Source organism: Oncorhynchus keta, chromosome 23 (genome assembly GCF_023373465.1).
Source record: "Oncorhynchus keta strain PuntledgeMale-10-30-2019 chromosome 23, Oket_V2, whole genome shotgun sequence".
In the NCBI taxonomy this organism is placed as follows: Eukaryota; Metazoa; Chordata; class Actinopteri; order Salmoniformes; family Salmonidae; genus Oncorhynchus; species Oncorhynchus keta.
The window spans coordinates 11611215-11631464 of NC_068443.1; the positions used below are offsets into that span (position 1 = coordinate 11611215).

At 44.3% G+C, this 20250-nt stretch overlaps 1 protein-coding gene across 1 annotated transcript in view; it reads right to left on the reverse strand.

Annotated features, from left to right (window-relative positions):
- Window positions 1-1405: 1405 nt before the first annotated feature.
- LOC118372517 (myomegalin-like) overlaps window positions 1406-20250 on the reverse strand; it is a 122407-nt gene continuing 103562 nt past the window's right edge. The window contains 14 exon segments of the mRNA XM_052476352.1: window positions 1406-3914; window positions 4474-4528; window positions 4727-4773; window positions 4945-5083; window positions 5304-5450; window positions 5654-5856; window positions 6114-6218; window positions 6518-6811; window positions 7098-7219; window positions 9088-9277; window positions 15648-15896; window positions 16092-16343; window positions 17130-17393; window positions 17522-17772. Of these exon segments, the coding sequence (XP_052332312.1) occupies window positions 3790-3914; window positions 4474-4528; window positions 4727-4773; window positions 4945-5083; window positions 5304-5450; window positions 5654-5856; window positions 6114-6218; window positions 6518-6811; window positions 7098-7219; window positions 9088-9277; window positions 15648-15896; window positions 16092-16343; window positions 17130-17393; window positions 17522-17772 (2443 nt within the window). The 3' untranslated portion in view covers window positions 1406-3789.

Here is a 20250-nt window from a genome sequence, read left to right on the forward strand (position 1 = left end):
GGCTTTAGAAAACATGGCTGGGGTCAATTTGAATTGAAGTCAACCAATTCAGGAAGTTAACAGAAATTCCAATTCAATAATTACATTTTTAAAAATATATTTTGAACAATTTCTCATAAAATGACAAGCTATTTATTTACGTGTCTTCAATTTGAATTGACCCCAACCCTGGTAGAAAATATAGAATAGGACAAGCATGAAGCTCATCAGTAAATGTGGAGATTTGTGTGTATTCCTATTGCTCTGTTCAAACACTAATGTTTGGCTACCAGACACACATTACATTAAAAGATGTGACAAAGTTTTTTTTAAATACATTTTTATTTCTTTTTTGGAACCCAAAAGCCCTCATTGTGATAACACTGTGGCAACACAACATACACACACACACACACACACACACACACACACACACACACACACACACACACACACACACACACACACACACACACACACACACACACACAGTGACCATCTTCAGAGACAGAGCTCATAGACGAGCTCTGTGTCGGCATCCTAGTTAGCTTCATCAGCGCACACTTTATCACACACAGAGCCTGACCAACCAAGCTGCTCTTCGATTTCAATCACATAGCATTAAATCTAAGTTTCAGGACCAACTATTAGACACAGCTAAAGACTTCTGTTTCATTCCGTTCTACACAGTGCATTAAAAAGGCCTTGTTCACGCTCTCTGACCTTGTTCAGTTCTACTCTGATCCAATCTGACATAATCCTGTACATCTATGGTTGGTTGGTTGGTTATTTCTACTTTGGTATAAAATATTAATCTTCCCTAATCTTTCTATGAATCTTCTCATCAAATCTTTATTTTTCCAAAAGAACCCCACAGCATGGGCTTTTATATTAATGTTTGTTATATTAGAATCCCCTCTAGGGATTTTCAATTGAGTGGAGCGCAAACAAGACGTTGTTGGCAGATCTACTGTGATATATACCTAGGATAGACACCAAGCGCTATTAACTCCAAGGGCTCTATTCAATCCACATCGCGGAAGTTCAGCTTTACAGCGTGTTTGAAATGTTTAAAAAGCAATGTTCCCCGCTTTAGCGCAGGCTGCATTCACGGTAAACCCTGCATATGTTGGATCATTCGGAAATTACCTTTACATTTCTGTTGCAGAATCTGTAACGCTTCAGCTTTCCAGATCGAATAGAGTTCCAAGTAAGTGTTGGGAGCAAATTGCAGTGGCCAAGCTACTTTTAAAGGCAAGCATCCGCAGGTTAATTATAGGTGGGTGTGTAAGTAATAATACTGGTTCCCATTATAGCCTACGAAAAGGCAGATCTTTGTGATTTCATAACAGACATGTGGCTATCTTATTACAATCTGGCATAATCTAAAAAACTAAACGAATAAACCATACAAAGCAGGAAAATAAACACTTAAGAAAGCAAAAATATTGTTAATATAATGATGTGTAACATCAAAATAAAATAGATATAGTGTAGAGCTATTGCACAGCTACCCAGATATTCACCGTTTGCATACAGAGCAAATGTCTGACATGATTATCCACACACCAAAAGGTCAGCCAACAGAATACAGTGAAAAAGCAAGTCATTTACAGCGTGATAATTTCCAAATGTACAGCAAGAACATACAACACAATCAAAAGCAGCATAGGAAGAAACACCTTTGGGTGTGACATCACCAATGGTGAAATCTAGAACATTGGTCCCACCAGTAGCCTGCCAAAGTTTGTAACACCTAAAAGGACACAGAACATTTAGCCAACAACACCATGGGAATGCAATGGTCTTACCCGAGACAAAAAGTCCAATGGAAATGTAACAATCACAATAGTATTCTCTGTTTTAGTGGTACATCTCTCACATGAGCACAATTTAAGTTTTTGGAATTCACAAAGCAATAGAAGCCAAGTGTGAAAGATTCGCTTTTAGAAATGTTTGGTCCATTTATGACAAGATGTGCTCGTTATAAAGCACATTTATAATCTAACGGTTACCGTCTCTCTGGTTCGAATGGCTCTCATAGAGCAGCCAATTAAATATCTCCATCATGATGTCATAAATGATCTCATATACTGGGCTGATGATGACTTCGTATAGTCACACCACTCCTACAGTATGTCATTCTCATGGGTAAGGCAAACAAGGACGTGAAGAGTTCAAAGTTCAAACTTTGGCAAGTATTGGTGATCCCATGTTCCACAAACAAATGTTTAGATTTTTCCTTTTAAAACCTCTTTCATGCATCAACACTGCATAAAAACTTCACTTTGTTTCAGTCAGTAGTATTCCTAAGTTAGTAGAAGATAGTTATTAGTATAATATTGCACCAACGGTCTTTTTCACTTATCAAGAGTGGTTAAATACTTTAGTTCCAGTGTCAGGCAAAAAACCAAAAAGCTGGTGCGCCATGATCATTCAATAAACAACGTAATTATTGCACATGCTCGTCTGAGGACTCCTAAAGAGGAGCTTAAATACGCATGTTCGGCATCGGTCCATTTCAGCCCCTAGCCCCTTCTTTCAGCCTTTACCTTGTCAGTGTTAGATCAGCCAGGACTGGATAGATAAAAGCAACATAGTGGAAGCTCAACTTAACTTATCTGAGGACTAGGTGAAGCCATCAACATACTGCTTTCACCTATCCAGTCTATTCAGATCTGTGAATACCGATGGAGTAGGAGCGAGGGGAAGTGGCTAGTGATTGAAATGGAACTGGGCCTTTGTTCTGCTATCCAGAACCCTTGGCTAATGGCAGACAGACCATCCACAGGCTTCATCCTCCACAGATAAATATAGCAAACAATTACCTAGAAGTGTTACACCTATACATTCCTCCACTGTGATTCCAGCAGATCTAGCTAGATTGTGGATGTTATTCAACTTTTTTGCATTGTACTTGCAAAGAAAGTCCTCATTGATGAAATGCCACGAGGATAAAGTTAGCATTTCTGTGGCAGTGAAAGTTGAATACTTGTTTTGAAAGAAATGGATTGTTCATGTATGTCTGTGAACTTATGTGTGTGACGCGGGTACTGTCACAGAAATAGAATGAATAGAATGGGCGTCCCTATTGCCAGGGTTAGAGGTTCCAAGCCTATTATATTTATATGGGTACCGTACTGTTTGAATACTATACATTTCCTTTCTCAAGCCATGAGTTCACATGCATTGACACTTATCCCGTCCAAAAGCTGCCAGGCAGAAGAGCACAATCTACTATGCTCCATATAGAAGCTTCCCTTAGCTACAGATCTAGGATCAGCCTACCTTCCCCAAATCCCATAACTTTTACCATTGGGGAAAAGGCAAATCTGACCTTAGCTCAATGTCTAGGGGCAGCTTCATCCTACTTCTTCTACAGCAGTCAAGGGCGCACATTACTGTTACCATCTGAGGCACGTTTCAAACCACCTTCTTCTTCACGCTCACAACAAGGTAATCATCAGACTGGACCAACCGTCTCTGGAGCTCAAAGACTCCAACAGAAGAACAAGGGTGGAGGTGGGGGAAAGAGAACAGTCAAAAGGAGGGTGGAGGAATGACACTAAAGGAGTAAGAGTTCAGGTAAGGCCCAAGGTGTAGGAGGCAGGAGCATTGGGCACAAATTGCCGGCAGGAGAGAAGTGGAGGAGGGATAGGAGAGAAAGAAGCATGGAGTGATCTGAGGAGGGACGTTGGATGCTAGAGATGAGGCAACGAGGAGGAGGAGGGGTCGTGGCTGTTCTGGCGGTGACGTCAGAGTTCAGAGGTCGTGGTGTTAGGCTGGCTGGTTCCTATAACAGGTCATCACCTAAAACAGGCACTGGCTGCTGCGCTTCCTGGTTCCTGGACGCTGATTTGACGTTGCCGGGGCGTCGCCAGGCTTCAAGAAACTCCAATCAGTAGGCCGTTCATTGCCGGGACTTCGGTCTTCAGCTAAAGGGAGAAGAGGGGAATAAAGACTAGATTATTCACTGCTACACTCCTGTTACATACACAGATTGAGAGAAGATGCCACAGCCAAAAAGTTGATGAACATTTTTTAAAACATCACACCGCAATGAAGAGTAGAGTATGCAAAGTTGAGGTTTATCTGCAAATGATTCTGAAGATTTGTTGAGGTTAATGGAATATTCATGTTTCAAAATTGTTTTGCCTCGTTAGTATGAAACCACACAATAGCTATTATGCTTGCAGATGAAGTGAAGCTGAAAATGGCTATCTAAAATGTGTTATATAAAAGCCTCCCCTCAGTAAGTAGCTGACCTGTAACTTTAAATTCCAGTGAGTCTTAAAAGCTTCAGCTTGCCCTGGCTTTCAGCCAATCGCGTACAAGCACCCCCCTCAGGTTTTCCATGATTTATATGAATTGGTTTCTATGGCTTATATCTATACGCTTATGATAGTCCTTGATGATTATTATTCTGTTGTTTGATTGGATGGTAAAGCAGTGATGTAACAGAGCATGACAGCCAAAGCGTGCCAAACCCTTTACCAGCATAAGGAGTGGAAGAGGAGGAGCTTAGGGAAGAAATTCTCCGCTCGTTCTTCTGGAGGTACTCAGGGGAAAAGAGGAGGAGGACGAGAGGAAGGAGGGAGGATGAAGGAACAGGTGGAACAGACAGGGTGGGTGCAAAACAGTGACAGTAGAGAGAGACTACAGTACTGACACTGGGACAATGAACAATACACATTAACACCATCTGATGTGTATACAGGATATGTCAAGGAAAATGATCATCTCTTACCTCCAAGTTAGTCCTTGCTTTTTTCAGCACATCTCGAGTCCTTGATACTGCAATATAAAAAATAAAATAAAAGATCTAACTAGGACCCTTTGCTGTAACACCAATGTAACACACACACACACACACACACACACACACACACACACACACACACACACACACACACACACACACACACACACACACACACACACACACACACACACACACACACTCACGCTGGTTGACGATGAAGTGCTCCATGCTCTCCTTGGTGCGGCTGGTGCTCCTCAGTCTCTGGACGGTTCCCTGGAGAACCTCCTCCTGCTCTGAGATACGCCCCCTCAGAGACAGAATCTCATCCTTCATACATTGCTCCTGCAGGGGTCACAGCAATCAATCAGTAGACTGATCAATCAACTCAATAATTCAAAACATCAATAAACCAAACACCAGTTCATATGTCTGATTAGCTTAGAACCTGCATCATCAACAGAGAGCCTCAAAGCCACCACACGACTGACACATGATGTCACAAACCATCAATTACAACAACTCAACAAAATAATATATTGGTAGTAAATCATGTATTCGGTACCTTCTTAAGGTTGTGGGTGGAGCGGTCGGTGCTGGGCAGGGCAGCCCTCCAGAACATCTTCAGCAGGGACACAGCCTCCTCCAGGATCTGTCTCAGGGTCTTGGTGTTAGACAACAGAGTCCTCACACAGCCATAGTCCAGGAGGACCTAGACAGAGACAGGCTCATAATATTCCCTGAAAGTAGCTGTAGCGACAGACTGTTCACATCGAGAAGGTGGCCAGCACATACACAAGATTTGGCTATGAGTTTCAGAATTAGGTCATGACTTACTCAGATGTTGGCACAAATAGATAATAGAACTAGTTTCCCTGTGCCACCCACCCCCCCACCCCATCACTACCCCCTTACCTGGTCCTGGCTGTCTACTAGCATTGATTGGCTGAGGCAGGCCTGAAGGGCTGTTTCCATTCTCTGGACCAGACTCCTCCCCTCCAGGACCTGCTGCTGCAGGGCGCTGTAATCGTCCACGTGCCCGATGGCGTGGCGTCCGTTCCGGTTAGAGAACGAGCCGTCCGGGGCGTCCCCCTGCAGCTCTGAGTGGGGGTCCAGATCTAACGGATGTCGTCATTTTATGAAGAGATAATTGGGGATGTTATTAGTTAGTTATTTTTATTTTACAAGAGTGATTAACTTCCTTAATAACATCCTTCCTGGACTATTTGTGTAGACTTGTGTAAAGTTCTTCAGATGTGTGAATCAGATATGTAAAACTGTAATTTCTCCATTTGTCACACATCATACAAAGAAGGAACAGGATGCAGTGCCATTAGAACAGTGCCATTAGAACTTATATTAACTAGAGTCACACCGTTGGCAGTGAGCGGGGTCTCCACCAGATCTGTGTAGGGGACGTGGTATGGAGAACCACAGTTAAACAACCCAATGTCTCTGACCGGGGGAGACGGCGCTGGGTCTGCAGAACACACACAGAGACAGACAGGGATGCTTGGTCACCACACACACACACACACACAACCCTGAGCATTAGTCTGTTGTTAATGTTTCATTAAACACGTCAATCAGTTAGTTCAATGGGATTTACACGAGACAAACTTTCTGGACTCTTCTGTCCCATTCATTGTGTTGAAGAGTGAGCCAATATCAAGCGTAAGATGGCATTGAGTGTTGGTGCCTATCAAGCTGATATCAAAATGTATTTCCATACTGTAACCTCATCAACCACATCATCACACCACACAACACCCCCCTTACCATGTAGTAGCTGCCGTCTGTAGAGGCTGTCCCTCTGGGGGCTGTCTGTAAGGGCACTGAGAGACGGGGTACGAGGGGGCTCCATCCCCCCAATGCTCCCCAGCCCTCCGTGGACGCCCCCACCCAGCTTCTGCTCCAGATGTTTGTGGAGCTCCAGCTGTTTCAGGACACTGTTCTCCTGGACACTGCTCTGGAGCTGGGCTCTGAGGCTCCTCACCTCCCCTAGCAGCTCCCCCAGCTCCCCGGGCAGGGGCAGGGCAGGGACCCTACCGTACTGGCCCTCACACAGAAACTCTGTCAATCCCAATAATAGTGTTAGTCAACATAACAGAATGAATGTCAATGGCCCACGGCAAGTATCAATATAACAGAGTGAATGTCATTGGCCCACAGCAAGTATCAATATAAATGACCTAAACGACTTCTGAGCGTCATTTTGAATTACATATGTGAAAGTCCCAGTTATATCCACGTATCTCAAGATAGGATATATACACATTTTAATTCTCCACTGGTGAACTCCTGAATTACAGTGCTCTCTATGCAACCAATAACCTATAGATAAAGTTGGAAGGCGGACCTGGGTTGCCCTTGGCGTTGACACACACTCTGTGGTAGACCTGCAGCTCACTCTGCAGAGAGTGGAGCAGCTCCCTGCTCTCACACAACTGCTGCTGCAGCAGGGACACCTCATGCTGGAGCCTGGAGATTAGAGAGAGGTTCACGGGTTAATACACTCACACCATCAGCCACATGCACACACCGTCAGCAACGCACGCACATACTGTCAGCCACACACTGTATGTGCGTGTGTGGCTGACAGAATATGTGCGTGTGTGCGGCTGAAGGTATGTGCGTACGCACGTTCATACCATCAACCGTACACACGTTCATACCGTCAACCGTACACACGTTCATACCATCAACCCTACACACGTTCATACCATCAACCGTACGCACGTTCATACCGTCAACCGTACGCACGTTCATACCGTCAACCGTACGCACGCTCATACCATCAACCGCCATCATACCGCCAACCGTACGCACGTTCATACCATCAACCCTACACACGTTCATACCATCAACCGTACGCACGTTCATACCGTCAACCGTACGCACGTTCATACCGTCAACCCTACACACGTTCATACCATCAACCGCACGCACGTTCATACCGTCAACCCTACACACGTTCATACCATCAACCGTACGCACGTTCATACCGTCAACCCTACACACGTTCATACCATCAACCGTACGCACGTTCATACCGTCAACCGTACGCACGTTCATACCGTCAACCCTACACACGTTCATACCATCAACCGCACGCACGTTCATACCGTCAACCCTACACACGTTCATACCATCAACCGTACGCACGTTCATACCGTCAACCCTACACACGTTCATACCATCAACCCTACACACGTTCATACCATCAACCCTACACACGTTCATACCATCAACCGTACACACGTTCATACCATCAACCCTACACACGTTCATACCATCAACCGTACGCACGTTCATACCATCAACCGTACGCACGTTCATACCGTCAACCCTACACACGTTCATACCGTCAACCCTACACACGTTCATACCGTCAACCCTACACACGTTCATACCGTCAACCCTACACACGTTCATACCATCAACCGTACACACGTTCATACCGTCAACCCTACACACGTTCATACCATCAACCATACACACGTTCATACCGTCAACCGTACACACACGTTCATACCGTCAACCATACACACGTTCATACCGTCAACCCTACACACGTTCATACCATCAACCGTACACACGTTCATACCGTCAACCCTACACACGTTCATACCATCAACCATACACACGTTCATACCATCAACCATACACACGTTCATACCGTCAACCGTACACACACGTTCATACCGTCAACCATACACACGTTCATACCGTCAACCGTACACACGTTCATACCATCAACCGTACACACGTTCATACCGTCAACCCTACACACGTTCATACCATCAACCGTACGCACGTTCATACCGTCAACCGTACGCACGTTCATACCGTCAACCCTACACACGTTCATACCACCAACCGTACGCACGTTCATACCGTCAACCCTACACACGTTCATACCATCAACCGTACGCACGTTCATACCGTCAACCGTACACACACGTTCATACCGTCAACCGTACGCACGTTCATACTGTCAACCGTACGCACGTTCATACCGTCAACTGTACACACACGTTCATACCGTCAACCGTTCATACTGTCAACCGTACACACGTTCATACCATCAACCATACACGCGTTCATACCGTCAACCGTACACACGTTCATACCATCAACCATACACACGTTCATACCGTCAACCGTACGCACGTTCATACTGTCAACCGTACGCACGTTCATACTGTCAACCGTACGCACGTTCATACCATCAACCGTACACACACACACACACACACACACACACACACACACACACACACACACACACACACACACACACACACACACACACACACACACACACACACACACACACACACACACACCTATTGTTTTTGTCATGGCTGTTCTGCCTCTCCTGTCTGAGTGTGTGAATCTGCTGTCCCTGCTCCTGGCTGTGTGTCTGCAGCCGGCGTAACTCCTCCTTCCACTGTTCCGCCTCCAGCTCCGCCTGCTTCAGACGGGCACGCCCCGTCACTGCCACCTCACGCAGCTGCTCCGCCTCCTCACACGTTTCTGAGGGGGAACCACACATGACGGGAAGGCAGAGCAAGACACTACATCAGATCCTTTTTAACAACATCAAATGTTTTAGAATAGTCCATGCCTTACAGAGGGCTAGCAGTTGACGTAGACCGCCTCCCGGCGGCAATATTGGAAGACCACCGCTTTAATTCTTCTGACAACAGCAGCCGAGTGGCTACCACAAACTGCATGATAATAGTTGATTCATCACCCCATTCATTTTCTGTGCAGTATTTAGCTGCTCTAACAAGGTTAGGAAAGACAAGGGGGAAAAAAATACAGATTTCCCCCAATCATGAAACACCATTGGTGACACCAATGAGATAAGACTAAAGAACTGTCAGAAAAGCGAAGAAACATTTTTGCCCGTCAAGACCTGAACCCAGACAGCTGTCAATACATGGTTTGCTACGATCATTTAATCACTGGTAAATCAAGTCTGATCGATTTTGAGTTTAGTTTCGCTGCTATGCTAACCAGGTGATAACAACTGCACTAAGTTAGCCAAAATTAGCTAGCTAGCGCAATAGCTTGTAGTCTAGCTATTAGCATGTGTCACATGAGTTTCATGTTTTGGTGAAGCAATTCTTTCAACCATAAAAATGCACCTTTATAACAGAAGATGATGGGTGGGGGTGTGTGTATATTTGTCAATAACAGCTGGTGCACGATATTAATAATATTAATAATATCTAATATTAAAGAAGTCTCGAGGTATTGCTCGCCTGAGGTAGGGTCCCTTATGATAAGCTGTAGACCACACTATCTACCAAGAGAGTTCTCATCTATATAATTCATAGCCATCTATTTACCACCACAGACTGATGCTGGCACTAAGACCGCACTTAACCAGCTGTATAAGGCCATAAGCAAACAAGACAATTCTCATCCAGAAGAGACGCTCCTAGTGGCCCGGGGACTTTAATGCAGGCAAACTTAAATCAGTTTTACCACATTTTTACCAGCATGTTACATGTCAACCAGAGGGGAAAAAAACTCTAGACCACCTTTTCTCCACACACAGAGATGCATACAAAGCTCTCCTTTGCCCTCCATTTGGCAAATCTGACCATAAATCTATCCTCATGATTCCTGCTTTCGAGCAAAAACTAAAGCAGGAAGGACCAGTGAGTCGCTCAATACGGAAGTGGTCAGATGACCCGGATGCTACGCAACAGGACTGTTTTGCTACCACATACTGGCATATGTTCCGGGATCCATCCAATGGCATTGAGGAGTTTACCACATCAGTCACCGGCTTCATCAACGACGTCGTCCCCACATGTTCATATCCCAACCAGAAGCCATGGATTACAGGCAACATCCGCATCAAGCTGAAGGCTAGAGCTGCCGCTTTCAAGGAGTGGGACACTAATCCGGACACTTATAAGAAGTCCTGCTATGCCCTCAGGTAAATCATCAAACAAACAAAGCTTTCAATACAGGATTAGGATTGAATCATATTACACCAGCTCTGACGCTCGTCGGATGTGGTAGGGCTTGAAAACTATTGCGGACTACAAAGTGAAACCCAGATGCAAGCTGCTCTCTGACGTGAGCCTACCAGACGAGCTAAATGCCTATTATGCTCACTTCGAGGCAAGCAACACTGAAGAATTCACCAAAGCACCAGCTGTTCTGGATGACTGTGATAACACTCCCAGTAGCCGATGTGAGGAAGACCTTTAAAAATAGGTCAACATTCACAAAGCCGCGGAGCCAGACATATTACCAGGACGTGTACTCAAAGCATGCACGGACCAACTGGCAAGGGTCTTCACTGACATTTTCAACGTCTCCCTGGCCGTGTCTGTAATACCTACATGTTTCAAGCAGACCACCATCGTCCCTGTGCCCAAGGAAGTGAAGGTAACCTGCCTAAATGATTACTGCCTCATAGCACTCACATCAGTAGCCATGAAATGCTTTGAAAGGCTGGTCATGGCTCACATCAACAGCATCCTCCCGGATACCCTAAACCCCCTCAAATTCGCCCACCGCCCCAACAGATCCACAGATGACGCAATCTAAATCACACTCCACGCTGCCCTTTCCCACCTGGACAAAAGGAACACCTATGTGAGAATGCTGTTCATTGACTATAGCTCAGCGTTCAACACCATAGTGCTCTCAAAGCTCATCACCAAGCTAAGGACCCTGGGACTAAACACCTCCCTCTGCAACTGGATCCTGTACTTCCTGACGGGTCGGCCCCAGGTGGTAAGGGTAGGCAACAACACATCTGCCACACTGATCCTTAACACTGTGGCCCCTCAGGGGTGTGTACTTAGTCTCCTCATGTACTCCCTGTTCACCCACGACTTCATGGCCAAACACGACTCCAACACCATCATTAAGTTGGCTGACAACACAACAGTGGTAGGCCTGATCACTGACAACGATGAGACAGCCTATAGGGAGGTCAGAGAACTGGCAGTGTGGTGCCAGGACAACAACCTCTCCCTCAATGTGAGCAAGACAAAGGAGCTGATCATGGACTACAGCAAAAGACGGGGCTGATGTACCGGAGCACCAAGTCTAGGTCCAAAAGGCTCCTTAACAGCTGCTACCCCCAAGCCATAAGACTTCTGAACAATTAATCAAATGACCACCGGACTATTTACATTGACCCCCCCCATTTGTTTTTTACACTGCTGCTACTCACTGTTTATTATCTATGCATAGTCACTTCACCCCTACCTACATGTACAAATGATCTCTACTAACCTGTACCCCCGCACACTGACTCAGTACCGGTAACCCCTGTATACAGCCTTGTTATTGTTATTTTATTGTGTTACTTTTTATTGTTTTTTACTTTAGTTTATATGGTAAATATTTTCTTCACTCTTCTTGAGCTGCACTGTTGGTTAAGGGCTTGTAAGTAAGCATTTCACTGTAAGGTCTACACCGGTTGTATTCTGCGCATGTGACAAATAAAGTTAGATTTGATATGCATGCAATCTGTTCATAGCATTTGCAGACTAATGTAAGCCCTGCTATTCCTAATGTGATGAGTAGATTGGATAGTGATAATTTAGGCTATTAATAATCGCGTAGTGGCATAGGATATATCAAAGATGTTTCTTTCCGTTGCACAGGAAAAAATGTGGCCTTTTTTTCCTGAAAAGACAGTGACAATGAAATATTGATTCCCCTCTTTATTGCTGGATAGTGATTAATCAACATAGTTAATTTTGAATAATAGTTAACAATTAAATCAAGTTTATCACTTAACTATTTCAACACTATTTCATATAATTACAAAGTATACAAGTAAACTAACTGATATGTAAAGGTTAGACATTGTAGTAATAAGTAGGCTATTACTACTAAAGCATCATTTAAGTAGAACAACAAAAAAAATACAAGAGGTGGCCAACCTCCTTCCACTGATCACTGATCTACTGGAGGAGCAGACTTACATTCCTGCCCAGTAATAGCATACCTGATAATGAACTAATTAGGTTTGATACATTGAATCAGGTGTGTTCGTGCTGGGCTGGAACAGAAGCCTGCACACCCAGCAGGGTTGGTCTGCTCCAGCTGTAATAGGTTTATACATTGTGTGACTTTTAAACTGTATTTCTGTTCACAAAATGTGCCAACATAGGTACACATATAACATAGGTACACATACAGTGCCTTGCGAAAGTATTCGGCCCCCTTGAACTTTGCGACCTTTTGCCACATTTCAGGCTTCAAACATAAAGATATAAAACTGTATTTTTTTGTGAAGAATCAACAAGTGGGACACAATCATGAAGTGGAACGACATTTATTGGATATTTCAAACTTTTTTAACAAATCAAAAACTGAAATATTGGGCGTGCAAAATTATTCAGCCCCCTTAAGTTAATATTTTGTAGCGCCACCTTTTGCTCCGATTACAGCTGTAAGTCGCTTGGGGTATGTCTCTATCAGTTTTGCACATCAAATTTTTTTCCCATTCCTCCTTGCAAAACAGCTCGAGCTCAGTGAGATTGGATGGAGAGCATTTGTGAGCAGCAGTTTTCAGTTCTTTCCACAGATTCTCGATTGGATTCAGGTCTGGACTTTGACTTGGCCATTCTAACACCTGGATATGTTTATTTTTGAACCATTCCATTGTAGATTTTGCTTTATGTTTTGGATCATTGTCTTGTTGGAAGACAAATCTCCGTCCCAGTCTCAGGTCTTTTGCAGACTCCATCAGGTTTTCTTCCAGAATGGTCCTGTATTTGGCTCCATCCATCTTCCCATCAATTTTAACCATCTTCCCTGTCCCTGCTGAAGAAAAGCAGGCCCAAACCATGATGCTGCCACCACCATGTTTGACAGTGGGGATGGTGTGTTCAGGGTGATGAGCTGTGTTGCTTTTACGCCAAACATAACGTTTTGCATTGTTGCCAAAAATTTCAATTTTGGTTTCATCTGACCAGAGCACCTTCTTCCACATGTTTGGTGTGTCTCCCAGGTGGCTTGTGGCAAACTTTAAACAACACTTTTTATGGATATCTTTAAGAAATGGCTTTCTTCTTGCCACTCTTCCATAAAGGCCAGATTTGTGCAATATACGACTGATTGTTGTCCTATGGACAGAGTCTCCCACCTCAGCTGTAGATCTCTGCAGTTCATCCAGAGTGATCATGGGCCTCTTGGCTGCATCTCTGATCAGTCTTCTCCTTGTATGAGCTGAAAGTTTAGAGGGACGGCCAGGTCTTGGTAGATTTGGAGTGGTCTGATACTCCTTCCATTTCAATATTATCGCTTGAACAGTGCTCCTTGGGATGTTTAAAGCTTGGGAAATCTTTTTGTATCCAAATCCGGCTTTAAACTTCTTCACAACAGTATCTCGGACCTGCCTGGTGTATTCCTTGTTCTTCATGATGCTCTCTGCACTTTTAACGGACCTCTGAGACTATCACAGTGCAGGTGCATTTATACGGAGACTTGATTACACACAGGTGGATTGTATTTATCATCATTAGTCATTTAGGTCAACATTGGATCATTCAGAGATCCTCACTGAACTTCTGGAGAGAGTTTGCTGCACTGAAAGTAAAGGGGCTGAATAATTTTGCACGCCCAATTTTTCAGTTTTTGATTTGTTAAAAAAGTTTGAAATATCCAATAAATGTCGTTCCACTTCATGACTGTGTCCCACTTGTTGTTGATTCTTCACAAAAAAATACAGTTTTATATCTTTATGTTTGAAGCCTGAAATGTGGCAAAAGGTCGCAAAGTTCAAGGCGGCCGAATACTTTCGCAAGGCACTGTATAACATAGGTACACATATAATCCTTGGTATACAAGGATGTATCCTTTTTCTCTTGGGACAATCATTGGGACCTTTTCATCTGTAGACAGTGTTTCATGGCACTCTATCTGAGGACAGAAAACATCACAAAGAAACAGGTTGCATTATACTAAAATTGGACAGCCCTGAATATTGTGTTGCTATCTCTCTCTGTCCTCAGTTTTTCTCACTAGGGACTGGAACTGGATAATATTTTCATAATGTCCTCCCACAAAGGTACCTGGCCTATCTAGAGTAGCCTGCTCTCCCTTCTCTGACAGCCGGAACTGCTAAAGGTACCTGGCCTATCTAGAGTAGCCTGCTCTCCCTTCTCTGACAGCCGGAACTGCTAAAGGTACCTGGCCTATCTAGAGTAGCCTACACTCCCTTCTCTGACAGCCGGAACTGCTAAAGGTACCTGGCCTATCTAGAGTAGCCTACACTCCCTTCTCTGACAGCCGGAACTGCTAAAGGTACCTGGCCTATCTAGAGTAGCCTACTCTCCCTTCTCTGACAGCCGGAACTGCTAGCTAATCCTTTCTCCCTTTTCCATCGTTGTTAGCTAGCTAGCTACCTACCTACTGTAGCTATAAATGGATTTAGTTACAATAATAAATACATGAAGATAACTATCTAATATGAAGTTAGCAAGCTGGTGATATTTAATTCCCTTAGCTAGCTATACAGTATGTAAAGTAAGCTAACTATGGTAGCAAACATTACGTTAACGAAGTTAACAGCTCATTTGAGTTAGCCTGCACACTAAGTTTCTGTAGCAAGCTAGCTAATAATTGATCATTTTCTAAATATATTTACTTACTTGAAAAGATTCTCCCACGCCCTCGTCTTCTGGGTGCTTAGAAAAATAAATAATGGGCAATCTTCCCGAAGTTTCGGGTGGTAGCAGAATGCAGCCAGCCATGTGGTCGATTGGAGGCATCCCACATACTAACTTTGGTCTTCCAACATGGCGCAAGGTGGGGTTGCTAGGTGATTTGTGACGCAACTGCAAGCCCTCTGTAGACAAAATATGAATAATTTGGTTTAATGTTGACAGTAGGGTGGACTGGTGAGGTACAGTACCTGAGCTGGCCTGCAGGCGGGCCTGGAGAGCCAGGTTCTCCTCTTTCAGGACTCTGATCTCATTGGACAGCTGGCAGACAGAGTCCAGGCTCTGGATGTAGATGTTGGTGGGAGCTGCGCCGTCACGGCCGGTGGTGGAAAGGCGTTCCTCCAGCTGCTGTCTGAGCCTCTCATTGGTCCTGATGGACTCCTCCAGGTGCTGACGCAGACACTGCACCTCCCTCAGGTGCTCCTTGATCACGTCCACACCTTGGGGAACACGGAACAGAACATTGGTCAAGTTTATATTAGCACTAATGTGTATTTGCAGGTTATATATGAAACACAGTTGGAAAATTATTGATGTTGGTATTGAGTCTAGATAGTGCAAACCATGCTAGCGATGAAAAAATGTGGAGGGACTTATGAGAGCCCTTTATTGTAATAGAAGGCTCTGGGTCTTACCAGTAAAGCTGTTTCCTGAATAGTATCCTGATGACCCAACCCTGATTGGCTGAACCATGTTCTCCATATCCCACAATGCACCACTATCCACCAGATCTGCGTCTGCCTTCAGGGCGGGGCCTGCGGGTCGGCCGCCTAGCTGGTGTGGGTAAAAGGCATGGTGGGTAGTCTGTCTGTAAGTGGAATGGTCAGGCTGGTGATGGGCGGTTGGTGGGGCGGTTGTCCGGGCCTTAGCGTGAGGAACCACAAAACCTGTAACAGAATAGAGAAGTAGTGTGTATTAAGGAGCCACACTCAGGTGATGTAAAAGAGAAAGTATTCTTGTTAGAGGTATTACAGCATATCTGGACCAGAAGCAGGTGCTGTATCATTAAACTATCTGGACCAAATGCAGGTGCTGTATCATCGAACACAAGGATTTCTCAACCCCAACATTGATACTAGTCTAGGATCTCTCAACCCCAACATTGATACTAGTCTAGAATCTCTCAACCCCAACATTGATACTAGTCTAGGATCTCTCAACCCCGACATTGATACTAGTCTAGGATCTCTCAACCCCAACATTGATACTAGTCTAGAATCTCTCAACCCCAACATTGATACTAGTCTAGGATCTCTCAACCCCAACATTGATACTAGTCTAGGATCTCTCAACCCCGACATTGATACTAGTCTAGGATCTCTCAACCCCGACATTGATACTAGTCTAGGATCTCTCAACCCCAACATTGATACTAGTCTAGGATCTCTCAACCCCAACATTGATACTAGTCTAGGATCTCTCAGCCCCAACATTGTCACATCCACACCAAGTCATTACAATATATACTGTCCCATCCTGATCCACTGCAGGCATGCTATATTAGCCCTAACTTCATCCACTCCTCTATCTAGCCAATGTTGTCCCTGTCAATGTCAAAACAATACATGCTGCAGATCACCAATTCTCTTCCATAATGTTACTCAATCCACCAAGGTTGTCCCTCATAAACTAAGAACACCACACCCTTGCATGCTGACCCTAACTCTGCTCACTCTTATTCATAGTCATCTGTCTGTGCAGGGGATGCAGCTGCTGTTCCACCGCTTCCATAGGGAAGGTCCTGGTCGCGGGGTCAAAGATCATATGTTGACCCCAGAGGTCATGTCTAGGGTAAAGCCTGGGGAGGGACTGGGAGGTGGGTAGGGAGCAGGACACAGGACCAGTTTGACTAGCTGACTCCACGGGAGTGGAGTATAGCATGTTGGGACAGCTGCTGGAGGACTTAAGAGAGGATGGAGGGAGGGAGGGGTGGACGTCTGAAAAAAGAGTGGAGAAAAGGGTGACAGGAGGTTGGAAAAAGGATGGAGGGAGAGACAGGTGTAAGGTATGTATATATGGTATGTATGTGTTTATGAATAGCACATGTTTTAAACGGCTACTATACCTGTGCTTCCTGGGCCACGTCCCGCCCCCTGTCCCTTCACTTCTTGAGCGTATTCGCTGCCAGCATCCACATCTGAGCACAGCTCCAGGTCCTCATTGGTCCGGCACTCGTCTGACACAAAGGAGGTTCTGTCTGATTGGTCGGTGGTCTCTGAGAGGGCATGGCTGCTGGAGGGGGTGTCAGGACGCTGCTGGAGTTTGGTGTGGAGCGACTCGATTATCTTATCCTTCTGCTGGAGCTCCTTACTCAGCCTAGAGAGAAAAAGAGAGATTGTTTATCTCATCCAGATCTTTAGTCATTTTCTACAAGATGTACACTACTGTTCAAAAGTTTGGGCTCACTTAGAAATGTCCTTGTTTTTGAAAGCACATTTTTTTGTCCATTAAAATAGCATCAAATTGATCAGAAATACAGTGTAGATATTGTTAATGTTGTAAATTACTATTGTAGCTGGAAACGGCTGATGTTTTATGGAATATCTACATAGGCGTAAAGAGGCCCATTATCAGCAACCATCACTCCTGTGTTCCAATGGCATGTTGTGTTAGCTAATCCAAGTGTATCATTTTAAAAGGCTAATTGATCATTAGAAAATCCTTTTTCAATTATGTTAGCACAGCTGAAAACTGTTGTCCTGATTAAAGAACCAGTAAAACTGTCCATCTTTAGACTAGTTGAGGTATCTGGAGCATCAGCATTTGTGGGTTCGATTACAGGCTCAAAATGACCAGAAACTAAGTACTTTATTCTGAAACTCGTCAGTCTATTCTTGTTCTGAGAAATTAAGGCTATTCCATGCGAGAAATTGCCAAGAAACTGAAGATCTCGTATAACGCTGTGTACTACTGCCTTCACAGAACAGCGCAAACTGGCTCTAACCAGAATAGAAAGAGGAGGGCTGATGCTCCAGATACTCAACATGTCAAAAGGCCAGTTTTATTGCTTCTTTAATCAGGATTAACTTGGATTAGCTAACACAACGTGCCATTGGAACACAGGAGTGATGGTTGCTGATCATGGGCGGCAGATAGCCTAGTGGTTAGCGTGTTGGACTAGTAACCGGAAGGTTGCAAGATTGAATCCCCGAGCTGACAAGGTCAAAATCTGTCGTTCTGCCCCTGAACATGGCAGTTAACCCACTGTTCCTAGGCCATCATTGTAAATAAGAATGTGTTCTTAACTGACTTGCCTAGTTAAATAAAGGTTAAATAAATAAATGGGCCTCTGTGCACATATTCCATAAAAAAGCAGCCGTTTCCAGCTACAATAGTCATTAACAATGTCTACACTGTATTTCTGATCAATTTTATGTTATTTTAATGGAGAAAAAAGATTGCCTTTCTTTCAAAAACACTTACACACTTATAGACAGACACAATCACACACACAGACATAGGCCACCAGAAAGGCTGCTAAGTGAAAGTCACTAAGATCCACCACAGAGCTCGAATACCGCAATCAAGTTGTATGACCATGATCTTGCCTATTGCATCCCCCTTACATTGCCAGTTTCCTCTGTAGGAACTCCCGCTCTCTTTCCATCTGTTTCCATAGGAGGGCAGGCTCTCTCCCAGCGCGATCCCCACACACAGAGAAAGACCACAGAGAGTCCCTGTACAGGGGACTGCTCTTAGAAAGCATGGACTTCCATAGTGGAGCCATAGATCTGACAGTCAAATAGTCCAATTAGTCTTAAAAATAGTCTGATTAGTCCTAGAAAGTCATATAAATAGTCCTGAAATAGTCATATTAGTCCTAGAAATAGTCCTAGAAATAGCCCAATTAGTTATAAAAAAAAGTATATACAGTCCTAGAAATAGTCCTGAAAATATTCTGATTAGTCCTATAAATATTCTGATTAGTCCTGGAAATATTCTGATTAGTCCTGGAAATATTCTGATTAGTCCTGGAAATATTCTGATTAGTCCTGGAAATATTCTGATTAGTCCTGGAAATATTCTGATTAGTCCTGGAAATATTCATAGAAATCGACCTTTCCCAAATCAGGTCAAATATTGCATAAGATCCAAGGGTGTTTTCCTTATTAGAGTCTTTTCCTTTCTTGTCTTCTCTTTACTCTCTCTGTGAGAGAATGGCTTACCGAGCCACATCCAGAATGGAGGGGAGGGAGAACCGAGGCAGGGTGTGTGTGTGTCTAACGCAGTCTCACTGAGCCTCTTAAGGAGGGCCTGCGTGACACCTGTGGTTCACCCAGGTCCACTCTACAGCCTGGGATTAGATTAGATTAGCAGTCAATCTTCTTTGTGCTCCTTGGCAGCTTCATCAGCTAACCTTGGGTGAGCTTTTAGACACACAGCCGGTGGGTGAATCCTTCTGGGTAAAGTCTATTGGGAATCTTCTAATATCTGGGATCAACAATGGGACTTCTGGGATCAACAATGGGACTTCTGGGATCAACAATGGGAATTCTGGGATCAACAATGGTACTTCTGGGATCAACTATGGTACTTCTGGGATCAACAATGGGACTTCTGGGATCAACAATGGGACTTCTGGGATCAACAATGGGACTTCTGGGATCAACAATGGAACTTCTGGGATCAACAATGGGACTTCTGGGATCAACAATGGGACTTCTGGGATCAACAATGGGACTTCTGGGATCAACAATGGTACTTCTGGGATCAACAATGGGACTTCTGGGATCAACAATGGGACTTCTGGGATCAACAATGGTACTTCTGGGATCAACAATGGGACTTCTGGGA